Below are 13,463 nucleotides of genomic sequence, written 5' to 3'. Positions count from 1 at the left end.
CCCCTTCTCACAATCTACCCTCTCCCTCCCTAACCCAGCTTCTCACAATCTCCCCTCTCCCTCCCTAACCCACCTTCTCACAATCTACCCTCTCCCTCCCTACCCCCTTCTCACAATCTCCCCTCTCCCTCCCTAACCCAGCTTCTCACAATCTCCCCTCTCCCTCCCTACCCCCCTTCTCACGATCTACCTACCCCCCCTTTGTAGGTCACTTACCGTCAACTCCTGTGTTGGGAGCGTGAGGCGTTTGTCTCGGGTGCCGGCACTTCACTGCTGAGTGCCGGCATATGACGAAAAGCGCCGGCACCCGAGACAAACGCCTCTCAGAGGGGGCTACTTGTGAGCAGGAAGTGGACATAACTGGGCAGACATTGGGTAGAACCAAGAACCAATATCCCACCTAGGAGAAGTTATGGTTCTGGTACTCAATAAGGTGATGCAAAGGACAAAAGCTTTCATAAAGTGTTGCTGGTGTTCTAAGTGTAAGTGTTTGTAATTGCTGGAGAAAAAAGGTATGTCCTTGGCTAATTCCATAAAATAAAATTGAGTATTAGTTAAGTAGTATAATATAAATTTTTCTATTTGTTCACATATGTTTCTAACTCATACCTCAGTGCTCTGTGTATTAAAATGAATTCACACACCTGCAATTGGAATCATTAGTAGAAGAAGTCTACAAATACATAGCAGACATTCTTACCAGGGTGGTGAAGATGTAGTGGTAGTATTCGGTCATCATACCCATTGCCATAGCCTAGGGAAAAAAAGAACAGAAACAGATATAAGACACATACGTTAAAATCTACATATCCACTGCATACCCTTTGTCAAAGTCAGCCTTTTCTTTTTCCTGTTTACTTATGCCTACCTTATATTCTGTACCTGCAACCAAATATAGTGTTAGGAATATTACCTCTATTCCAGAATTAATTATTTTTCAGTAATGAGAATGGTTACCTAATTTTTATTTTTTACTCAACTCATGTGATACTTATAGGATGAAAGCTTTGCCAGTCCCCATATGGAGAAAAATGTTAAATTATAACATAATATATTTATTTCATAATACGCTATGGTATGTGATTATTGTTTGTAAGGTGAAGCACATTTTGGCAGTAAACCTGGTTAGTTATTATATTCTATAGTAACTCAAATACCAGAAGATACCTTTGTACAGCCTTGCAGGGATGGCACTGGGCAACTAGCATTCTGCATACCCAGAGAACTGGTTTTATTATAAATATATATATATATATATATATGACAGATGAAGCCACAAACACATTATCCTGACATAGAATAAGTGATGCCAACATAAAAACATCTATATGACTGACTGAAATGCAAATACCGTATTAACACTTTTTCTTTAGCCTACTTCTTTGATGAGGATTTTGCTGATTTTCTTTCATTTTTTGCATATTAACAATTAATGCAACCTATTTCTACTAATTCTAATAACAGTCCAGTTCCCCATCTCATCCCCCAGCTCTGTATGGGTACTAGGCATGGATACTAGGATTTGCAAATGCTACATAAAGCAGCAGATCCAGAATATTGTAAAAAAAAAAAAACAAACATCAACTATCACGTTTACAATGTACCTGCAAGTCCCTGATAGCAACTGCAGGTTGCACACAACATTAATTTAATCATCATTAACTGTTCTTAGTCAAGCGCGCATTATACGTCATCAACGAAGCATTATTCACACGTCAGTCACAGCTAAAAGAAGCTGTATAATAAAGGAATCTCAACATTATAATTATATAATTATAATGCTATGCGCTAATAGGAATATATGCGGGAAAGAAGCTGTAACAACCACTTTATTGCCTCTATGGTCTCATTGAACTCAAAGGGTTAAGCAGCACTACTGAAAACTAAGTCACGAGTCACAAAAAAAAAAACAATTACTGCATTAAATCAACACAATTACAAAGCCCCTGTCTGGGATATTGATTTAACGTATGCTAGGAAGTAGGAAGGATAGAGATTAACACTTGTTAATGAATGACATTGAACATATGGAGAGAGGTGATGAGTCCCACTGGGCCATTGGTAAATGAATAAGAAGTGGTACAAGATTGTAAGCTTACGAGCAGGGCTCTCTCCAAATAATGTAACCATTTCTCTTAGTCTGTCAATTCTCGTCTTGTCGTACCCCTTGAATATATGTATTGTATTAAGCGCTGCTTAAATTATTGGCGCTATATAAATAAAAGATAATAATAATAATAATACTGCATGAGTAGTAGAGCTCTGTGCTATTTGAGCTCCACTACTATTTTTTTTCAAATATTGATGAACTGGACCTACATCCAAACAATACGCCATTTGTTTTTCCTTCTTGAGTTAACCCACTCACCTGTCTGAGTATCTGAGCCGCCATGACGTGACTGCAGTCAAAGATAATACGGAATTCCCTGCCTCTTTTCATCTCCTTTAGGAGGGGTCGCGCATCTTCAGATTCAGGGGGAAGCTGACGGATTTTCAGCCGAATATTGTATCGCGCAGGGGCCATTATAAGCTCCTGTAGACGGATAAGGCCTACCAGGGAACAGGGGTGAAGAGATGCATGTTATGACTACAGATACAGATGGCTAGACTATCACCATAATTATTCACACTCATTGAATGCGTATTGCCGGAATCCACTATATAATGGACCTTAATAAACTAGCTTACATTGATTACAAAGATTGTATAAATTGCTGCTCAGTCCAATTGATATAATTAATGTATATCAGTACTATTGATCAATGACACATTAAACATGAAACTCTCTGCAAAAAACTAGCTGTAAACCAAGTCATTTCACAGCGGTATTGTGTGAGGACTTATTCAATCAGTATATAAAAAAAATACAGTTTTTGTTTTTTCTTTTATACGTTGGATTTAAAAATACAGTTTTTTGGAATGTATTGGAACCTACTATCAAATGGTTTGCCCTTTCATGGAAAACACAATAACCAATATTTTTTCTTGTTAATATTCTTTGGAATGATAAACCAAGCCTCTTACCTATGTTTCTTAAATAGCCATATTTTGGTTGGTGCTCATATATTTTTTTTTTGCTTTATATATTAAGTCTCTGTTATGTTGCTCACATACCTGTGCTATCATCATATACCACCGTGGCTGACCTCCACTTCAAAAATTGGACAAGGTCCAGGATAGCGTGGCTTAGAGATGCGTAGTCTGGGTATAAGTTAACATAGAATGAGTCTCTGTTATCTAGAGGGTGGTGCTTCCATCTGACCTGAATATGGGGTACTTCCAATGCGTTGCATATGGACTGAACAGCATTTGATGAGGAACTGTGGGAAGGACCAAAAATTGCAACCACTCCAAGTGCTAGCTGATCGCAAGCTAAAAGAGAGAGACAGAGAAAAGAATGTTTCCAACAGAATGAACAAATGGTGGTTAGCTAAAAGGTAAAATATCTAGTTGATCTCTCTGGTGACTGGGAGAAGCACACTCTATCTATCATGTTTTAAGGCTTTGAACAAATCACAAAGTCCATTTCCTAAAATGTTTTCCATCCATTGCCTATTCTAAAACCTTAGACCAGTAATGACAACTGGTCTAACATGTTTTGCCATTGGCAGGTTGAGTATCGTGGTTATCGTGGTCATAAATTGTTCATCTGCAGACTATAGCATTTTGTGAAATGTTCCCTTTAGAGGAGGAATATCTTGCTCAGGTTTTCTACAGTACAATCATCCTATGTGATTTCACCTAGTTCTTAAATTAAAAGAAGAAGTACTTAAAGGAGTACTTTAAAGTCAGAGAACGGCATAACCTTGATATCTACCCATAACTTTTGTAAGACTAACTTATATTAGTGCACTATTTATTGTTCCTCTGCAAAAACTATTTCTGTATGGTCATCTTTAATGACCTTCACAACTTTGACTTTGTACAGACATTTTGCCTACATCATGTGTGAGAGTAAAGTTAAAGATGGTGCTATGTTTCTTCTCACATTATCTTCAACTTATGTTTTGGTGTATAAATTTGCCTTTTTTAAGGGTTACCTATAGTTTAGTAATTAGGATTTATGGACCTGTAGCTTTTTCTGTGTTTTCTTGATGTCATTTTTAGCTAGCCATTATTCGTGTGATTTCTCTAATATTTTTACTTTGTTTGACTAAATGATATTTTTCACGTTTGCCTTTTGAACGACTATAAGGCACTATAAAGAGCCAGTAGACTCCTGGACAAAAACTCGCATAATGTGTCCACATCAGGTATCCAAGATCAGGTTTAAAAAATGAAGCAAATCAAACTACAGTCGCTGAATCCTCCTAAATTCCAGCAAGTCACACACAGCTATTCCAACAAAGTGTACGTCTAAAAAAAAAGGTCTATCGATTGTTATATAACACAGTATGTGTGGTAGTGATGAGACAGAGTAGAAACAAGATCTAGTTTGTAGTTAAAGGTGACTTTTATTATGCCAACGTAGAAGAAGATAAAGACTTACATAGGCTTTCTGGACATGAGAGGTCTCTTTTTCAGATTGAAGTTAAAAGTTGTTGATCAGGGGTTTATTATAACTGCCCTTGGAGCCATGAAGGAATCCTTCCTCTGAACAAAATTGACATATGCAAAAGTCTTTTGCTTTTTTGGGGTTCATCTAGATCAATGTAATTAGAGATATCGTGGACAGGGCTGGCCCGACAATGGAGCCGAGTGGGGCAACTTTTGAAGGGGCACTTTTGAAGGGGCACTTTGCCGCCCCAAGCCCTTTTTTTTTTTTAAAGCTGAGAAGAGAGAGGGCGCCAAGTGGTTTTATCTTACCAAGTTGTCAGTACCCGCTCGGTGCCCCTCACTCTCTCCTCTGCAAGCCCTCTAGCTCGGTCTCGTGCCGGCTTGCAATGTTGAGCACCGGAAGATGACGTCATTTCCGGCGCTCAGCATTACAAGCCGGCACCGAGACCGAGCAGGGAGACTCACCGCAGGACTGCTGTAAGGTAAGTACGAGGGGGGGGAGAGGAAGGGTAGATAACGGGGGGCAGGGAGAGGAAGGGTAGATAATGGGGGGACGGCAGGGAGAGGAAGGGTAGATAATGGGGGGGCGGCATTTTAAACTTCGCCCCAGGCAGCATTTTGTCTTGGGCCGGCCCTGATCGTGGACCATACTGTGTATGTAACAAATATACCGACGGAGACTTAAGACCTAGAGTTGACATTAGAGCACACAGAGGTCACTAATGCACCTACTACTTCAAGAACGATGTAATATAATAGTTCATAATCAGGATAGACCCTTTGGATCAAAGTTAAAAAAAAGCTTTGTGATTTGTACTGACCTTTACGGTTAGCTTCAAAGCTGTCATATAGGTTGATCCTCTGGATATCGTAAGTAAGAGTTGTGTTTGGTAGTAACGTTCTGTTTCTGTTGATGATATTTGCTGCAAACCTAAATGCGTGTTCCTCTGCACTCACAATCTGTCCTGTGGGTCCTTCCAGGAATTCAAAGATGCCCCCTGTATGAACAGTAAAGATGATGAGAATCAGAGAAACTCAAATAACAAAAAAAAACTTTGGCATTAACATATAAAAATTTAGACAATGTAAAAATGTCCTGGTCTACCACCTGCAAAAATTTGGGGCCACATAAAAAACTATTACAAAGGACTGCACATTGTCATTGATGCTAAAGAAGGCAATACACAGTATTAAGAACTAAGGGAATGCAGACTTTTGAACAGGGGTTGTTTCATTTTTTTCTTTGTCTCCATGTTTTGTTTTATGATTATCCGTTACAACCTACAGTTGAATATGAATCCTATAACAAATATATTTTGCCTGCTCACTCATGTTTTCTTTAACGGTACATATATTACCAATTCTCCAAGGGTAGGCAAACTTTTGATCACAACTGTATGCAATAATTCTTATTTACTATATCCATATTCACTGACTTCTTTCTCTATGAATTATTTTTATAAAATAATTAACTATTTTTCCAGCACTTATAAAGCCTGAATTTAAAAGTATTAGATTAATCTAAAGGAACTGACCTCTCTTCACTCTTTCTCACTTTATGCTCATGTAGGTGACAAATGTGTTTTGGCTAGAAGTATATCATATTAACTATACGATTACTGTGCATGCTGCTGGACTGACTTCATATTACCTCTCACTACAGCTAGTTGTGAGGCCGTATAAAAAATATAATTGCTGCACTGTACATTGTCTTTCATTTTCTGTTAATTTTCTCTAATGTATGTTATTAGATTTTATGGCTCTACTCTTCCTGGAACTGTTTTCTGTGTGTCGTTTATATTTTATGTACTGGCACACTATTTTATAGAAAAAAAATCACTCACGGGGTTGAAAATATTACTCAGTTATACTTTTTAAAGTTATAAAAATAAAGGCTTAAACAAAACAATTAAAGAAATAGTTTTGGCGGAACAGCATTTACCATAACTAAATTAATTTATTTATAATACATCTTGTGCTTTTTGTTTGCCAATCAATGCAGAAGGTAAGACAACTAGTATATATATATATATATATATATATATATATATAATTAATGTCACTGTGGGAATTGTCAGTAATGCTGCACTCTAACTTAGCATAGATATGCAGCAATCCCTTTGCAGTCTTTATATAAAATACAGGAGATGAAGATGAAAGAAATGCTATTTGTATGGCAGGAGTGATGCATCCTTTGCAGAGACAGAGATTTATCTTGGCTAGATGCTACACTAAGCCTGACCCAGGGCATTGCCCCAGCCGCACCCTGCCTCTTGCCTGTATGTAAACCATGCTGAGTGCCGGGATATGACATCATATCCTTGTGTGATGCACGTGAGATGCGGAGTAAGGTCGCTTTGAAGGCTGTGCCGCTTTGGCACAGTATTCCACAGTTTATATAAGGTTCTTACAAGCGAGATTTCTCCAACTGGCCCAAGGATAAGTGCAGCACTTGGGAGCCTGAAAGGGGGAACGGGCACCCAGTTAATCTGGGGTTTCCTTCTTGCTGAAACTGCCACCCTAGGCCTAGTCGGCCCAGAAGAGAATGTGGCACTTGCCAAGACCAACACTAATTACATTTGTTTTTTGTCTTTACAAAGTATAGGCTTAGTGACATGATGTATCAATGTTGAGTGTTACATGTAGAGTTTTATACTGTTGAGGGAATAGTGTTTAGAAGAAGGGAGAGAAAATAAAAAAACAACGTGAGACATGAAAAGTGCCACTTTTCTTTCCCAGTCATGCCCTGCTTTAATTGAAGCAAACGCTATTAGCACAAAGAAAATAAGGGCATAAGAGAAAGAGAGACAAACATTTTCTTCCCAAAGAGAGAGACAGGTTACATTGGCCACAAAACATTTTTATCATTACGGAATTTAAAACAGGCACTAGGATTAATAAAGGAGTACCTATCTACAGAAGTGTGTCAGACTTGGTTGATTAGAATTTAGAAATTTATTGTAGGCTACTTTTCAATAATTCCCCTTTAAATACTATATCATTCAGCAGCAGTATGGTTACAACTGTTATCTTTAGATCATTAAGTTCCTGAGTGCTTTATAGTGTTAATAGACAAGTAAATGATCCAGAACTCTTCCCTGTAGATATAGAAATCAAGAAGATTTTAGCCCGTCTGGATCTCTTGACAATTAGACACGAGAAAATTAACACAGCAATTAAAGAAATATGCCCCCATTGAGGAAAAGAAATAGTGGAGATCAAAATAACAAAAAGTCTTTAAATGAAGCAAGCCACAGCCATATGTTGTACCCACTGTTCTCTATGCGGTTTTGAGGCATCATTAATAATAATAAAGAAATATATTTTTATTAACATAATATAATTGAGCATAATTTGAAAACAATTCAAAACAGTGGACATTTTTTGCAGATATTTTAGGGTCATTAATTCACTAGATGTCGGTATATTATACCAACACATCAACAGAATGTTGGTAAGTAATTTGGCAATGATCTTGCTCGAGGGTTTGTAGACATTCTGTAGATTCAGCTGCCACAAGTTTTCTTTTTTTTGGTAGAATTATTTGGATATAATAAGAGGATAACATTTTTATTTGTTTTACAATTTCAAAGAGACGCAGGAGAAAACTACAATACAGCTGTATTTCTAAAAAAAATTGTGACCTTTTATTGTGTCATCAAATACAAAGTACTCAAAGGTTTGACTAAGACCCTCAGGGTCAAAATGTTGCCCATTTTGTATTTGATGGCAAAATAAAAGGTCATGCTTTTCACTAAGGAAGCTCTACTGAAGGTATTTTGTGTTGGAGAAACAAAAGCATGTATTATGCTGAATAATAAATGAGTAGAACTTTATTCAGTAAGATGGCACGCTGGCAGGCTTAGCCAGTTAGTTCTAAAAATGAGGTACAGTCTTTCACCTCACATTATTTTGTGTATTTCTGCTGTTGGCTAGCCGCACATGGAACTTCTAATGGCCTGTTTAAATATTCATCCAGTCGCTTTTTAAGTAAAATAACCAGAAATGTTACTTTTAACACGTTCACAGTCTAGAGCCTGCTTCATAGCAGAGTGCAGGCCACAACTTCCCATATCGGTTTTACATGGAGTATAAAGGCTCATTTATGGAGGTCATAGCGTACATTTGTAATAAGCAATTTCTGCGTCAATTTCTACGGAATTCCCCCAACGTCAGTGGGAACTCCATGGACGTCAGCGGGACCACTCGCAGACGTCAGTGTGCAGTCCTGGCCGCGTCCCCCAAGGGAAGGCTCCGGGTAGCCGGAGGCCAGAAGTTCTCAGGTATGCTTATTTACTTACAATAAAGGGAGTATATCTATTTTCAGGGGGTCAGAGCCCCAGAAGGTGGAAAGACTTATTTAATTTAATGGTGTCAAAATTTGCTGAAGACACTGTTGTGTCAAAATTTACTTATTTATAGTGTCCACAAAACGAATACTGTTTGTATGTAGTTATTTGAATTAATCAATTTGTTGGTTAATTCACAGAAAAATATTCCCTTAGTTTCCAGTTGTTAGAAATGCACGTGGTATTTTTAAGTTCAAATTACACTTGTTCATTTGGATTCCAACAAAATAAAAAAAACTAAGCAGAGAGCTATGAATTTTCATTGCATTTCATTGCTTTTTCACTCTCACTCAATTTCACTCACACTCTTACTCACTCCCTCATACTCTCTCACCCTTACTAACACTATGATGTTTTCTCTCAATGTCTCCCTACCATCTTTGTCGACAGCTTCCCTATCCTTGTCTCATTTTCCACAACTCCGCTACTTCGCTTGCCTCTTCATGTTGTTCTGTCTTCTTTCTTTGTCCATTTTTCCTTTTATATCAGCTCTGTTAATCAGGCCTCCCAGAGTGCTCCTTAAAAGGGGGTGGCCTCTGCATAACCCTCTCCCCAGACTGGAGGAACAGGGGAGAGGCTGGCTAACAGAGCGGATACTGGGGAGGAGCGGATGAAGAAAGAAGAACAGGAAGAGGCAGGAAGGTAGGGAGATATTGAGACAGAGCATGCATGAGGCATATTCCTGCATGCATCCTGGGAGCCGGAAGAAATGCCATGAGACTTGGGACTAGAGGACTGCATCGGGATGTAGGTCCCGCGGGACCTGTCAAAAAACTTGCCGGTGCGGGCAGTTTTTCGGGTGTTGCGGGCGGTCAGACAATGTACCTGCGGGCCGAGTAATCCTGCGCACTCCCGCAAGGCTGCCTTTGCGTTGCTTGCACACAGCATCTCTTCTCTTGTTCTGCCCAGGAACCCAGCAGAGTCACGCAAATTTACGTCACCTCATATGACTCTGCTCGATTCCAGCGGGACAAGAGAAGAGACGCTGTGGGCGAGCAACACAAAGGCAGCCTTGTGGGAGTGCGAGGGAAATATGCAGTTCAGGTAAGGGGGTGGGGGAGTTTGTATGAACGAGTATACGTGATTGAGGGAATGAATGAGTATCTGTGAATTATTAGTACCTATGAGTGAGTATATGAATGAGTGAATGAATGTTTGTGAATGATGTTTGCGGGAGCGGGCGGGATTGGACACTTATGTGACAGGAGTGGGCAGGGATTGGCCAAATATGCACATATTTTGCAGGAGCGGGCAGGAGTGGAATACACACGTTGCAGGAGCGGGCGGTAATGGTCAGAAATTCAGCAGGAGCAGGATTAAGAAAACAGCCCTGCGCAGGGCTCTACTTGGGACCTCTGTATTTTTGTGTTACATGACTGTTGGTTTATATCTTTAAAGATGCTAGGACAGCTTGGTTCTACTCTAACAATTTAGATTAACAGAGGCTTGGTAACAGGGCCTACATTGATATTCAAACATTTATTAACATATTGATACTTTTCAATGTAAGTACCTATCTGCTGTCTTCATCTACCCTGAGCAGGCTGCCCTCCACTTGCTTCCAGAAGCTAAGGTCAACAGTAAGTCATAAACCCATCATGTTAAGATGATACACAGCATGATCCCTCATCTTTACAGAGGTTAACAATGCAGTTAATGTCGATTCCAAATAAAATCAATACAAAATAAGACCCGGGTGACACCACATTGGATAACAATGATAAGTGATGGGTGTTTTATTGTGTAAATCTGACATGCTATAGAGCTGGGAAAAAGTGAATACATATTGCAGTGAGCACATACATATGCAGAGAGGGAGTAAAGGGGGAGTTGTATTACCAGATCAAACATAATCAACACTGAACTGATGTGAAGAGATTAGTAACTGATAGCCATTTAGAGTTTGCGAAGACATAAGAACAGGGAGTACACTGAATAGCCAATGATAAGAATCACAGAGCAGGCTTAGCATACTGAAATGTATGGCACTAGAGCTGTGATTGGAACAGAAACAATTGCAGGATGAATTTGAGGATGCTGTAAAAACATACCGAATAATACTATTCAGCATACAGATTAATACACTTCATGTGAGGAAACACACAATGATATAAAATTTAAAGGCAACAGTTCTGTAAAGACGCAAAAATACGTTATTCCACTTGACCTTAGCATCGTCCACTTCGGCCCCATTCCCCAATAAGACAAATAGACACTGTATGTAATCAAAATGCTTTATTTATTTGATTTTGGATAAATTTGGCCACGGTCAAAATTCAAGTATTCTCCCCAACCGTGACACTCTTAAACGTGTCTATTATAAATCATAGTTAACCACAAATTTGGCTAAACGCCAACCGTATAACACAGTAGATCTCTAAGGCTGGTAAGGGCGTAACTACTCCACGTCACCTGTAGAGGCTGCCGGCGTCCAAAGCCCAGCAGCCACACGTCAACCAACGTATCACCTGAGGAACGCGCCCATACCTTAGATAGTTGTCTCAAGCACCGAACCAGCCAGCCACATTTGAACAATGACCATAACATAAACACCAACCGCCACACACAGCAATGGACAATAAATTAAAAAAAGAGGGGAGGGAAGGGAGGGTGGGAATTTTGCCTACTTAAAAAACTGCAAGCTCATCTGTGAATAGGTTCCCAAATTTATCTGATGACACCCAGTGCCCTCCCCTTCTTCCTATTGCTGAATATTCAGAATGGGGGGCAAAAGTTCACTCAGAGGCCAAGCAGTCATAGAGGGTGCATGTATGTAGCAAACATTTAACCCCTTGTTAGGTCATGGGGTGCTCCTTGTTCCTTATCCGGTCATGGTGCCCCTACACCTATTTCTTGCTCCGGGGCTGGTCTGAATTGTCAGATCATCATATCATACTGCTCATTCTAGACCTTGATGTGATAAACACAAACTTATACTTATAAGCTTATTTAGCGTGATCTTCTGCAGAAAGGATAGAGGTGACCCAGTGAGAGGACTACGCTTAACTCATTTCAAGTCTATTAGGGCTATCTCTACCTAGATGTGAAGCTAGCCTTGCTTGTACAACTTAGCCCCATTCATTCCTACCTCGGTTAAGGAGCAGGAGAAGGAGATCTTTGGGTAACCAGACCTGGAAGGCTCCCAGGTATGCTTATGATTATAGGCAAGCTGATTTATGTATCCTAACACTGCGTACGTTTTATTGCTCATTTAACTAATCACATTGCAATTCATCATACAAATACATTTTTGTAATGGTAAACATGAGCCTACAGGTACTTTTATGCAACAAATTTATTCTGATGCAAAAAAAGCCTTGTTATGGTCTCTACAGCATAAATTAGGGTTAAAAGAGGCATTATGTTGATTAAAGACTGACCCACCTTTTAACGTTAGATAATTAATACAAGAAAAAAAAACAAGAAGAAATAACAGAAAAATAATTGGCCATGAGATGAGTGTGGTCACTTCGTCATGATGGCAAATCGATTTTTTCTGCAGGCATCTGTGTATGTTATTTGTGCTTATTCATGAATTCATTCTGTAGCCGTGCCAATCCCGAAGAGATGAGATCAGCCTGACAGGTCCATCTCTCTGGAGACTGCTTAGCAGCATACACCATGCACAAAGTCTTATCATCGGGGAGCCAGGTGAACACAAATTAACACAAGAAAAAGGGCTCCGATCCAGGGTGTATTGATCGGCCGGATTATTTTCAGCAGGAATCTGCCCCATGTTTTCATTCAGATTCCCCTGGGGGAATGGCTTTTTCTCTGTGCTGTAGAAAGACTTGACAAAGTCCTGCAGCCTCAAATGTCCTAGAACTGAAACTCATTCTCCTCAAAGATATTCCTTTTATTTTACCGGTATTGTAGGCCGAACAGTATAGAAAAATTGCAACTGTAGTGGGTGCTGTTTATCAAGAACTTAAGTGAAATTGCATTTCTACATCAAATATCATGACAGAAATAGCAGTTCTAAGATCATTACACAGAAATGCCATTGCAAACCTTATTTTGTATGCTGCTTTGTGCTGTGCTTAACGTACTAGCTGTTGCGGTACGGAATGACAATACATTATTGTCTCAGTGAACAGAAGTGAAACATTTAAAAATATTAACCATTGTAATAATAAAAAAATATATATAAATACACATACACTGCAAACTGAATGGGAAATATAAAATAAGCTCAGAAATCTTATAACCATTGTGTTATAATGGAATTAGGACATTAGAATTAAAAGGTTAAAGAAACATTTGGTATTTCATAAAGAAGCTTTCCTTGAAAATGACTACATATTATCCTCAGCAATGTAACTGCCTTTGATGGCACACATTTATTCTACACAGGAAAATCCATTATTGTGGTAGCCAGTTTAACATTGTAAGAATATATATAATTATCAATCAAATTGTTTTGTTTTTTTAACAATATAAAACTATATGCTTTTATGCCACTACTAAAAATCATGGTTTATGACATGAAACTTTTAATGTAGCGTTGTCTGATTTGCATACATTCATATTACCCAAATTTTTTTTACAGACACTGGAGTGCCTACAGTGTTTATCACATTCACATATTCTATCCATTTTCTCCCAGCTTGCCTACTA

At 38.9% G+C, this 13,463-nt stretch overlaps 1 protein-coding gene across 1 annotated transcript in view; it reads right to left on the bottom strand.

Annotated features, from left to right (window-relative positions):
• Positions 1-13,463, bottom strand: part of LOC128472748 (glutamate receptor ionotropic, kainate 3) — a 206,578-nt gene that overhangs the window by 88,976 nt on the left and 104,139 nt on the right. The window contains exons 2-5 of the mRNA XM_053454688.1: positions 5,319-5,495; positions 3,115-3,372; positions 2,369-2,550; positions 701-754 (exon numbers count right to left, since the gene is read on the bottom strand). Of these exons, the coding sequence (XP_053310663.1) occupies positions 701-754; positions 2,369-2,550; positions 3,115-3,372; positions 5,319-5,495 (671 nt within the window). The remainder of the gene's footprint in view (positions 1-700; positions 755-2,368; positions 2,551-3,114; positions 3,373-5,318; positions 5,496-13,463) is intronic.

Source organism: Spea bombifrons, chromosome 2 (assembly GCF_027358695.1).
Source record: "Spea bombifrons isolate aSpeBom1 chromosome 2, aSpeBom1.2.pri, whole genome shotgun sequence".
Lineage (NCBI taxonomy): Eukaryota > Metazoa > Chordata > Amphibia > Anura > Pelobatidae > Spea > Spea bombifrons.
This window is presented reverse-complemented; position numbering and strand designations above follow the sequence as displayed.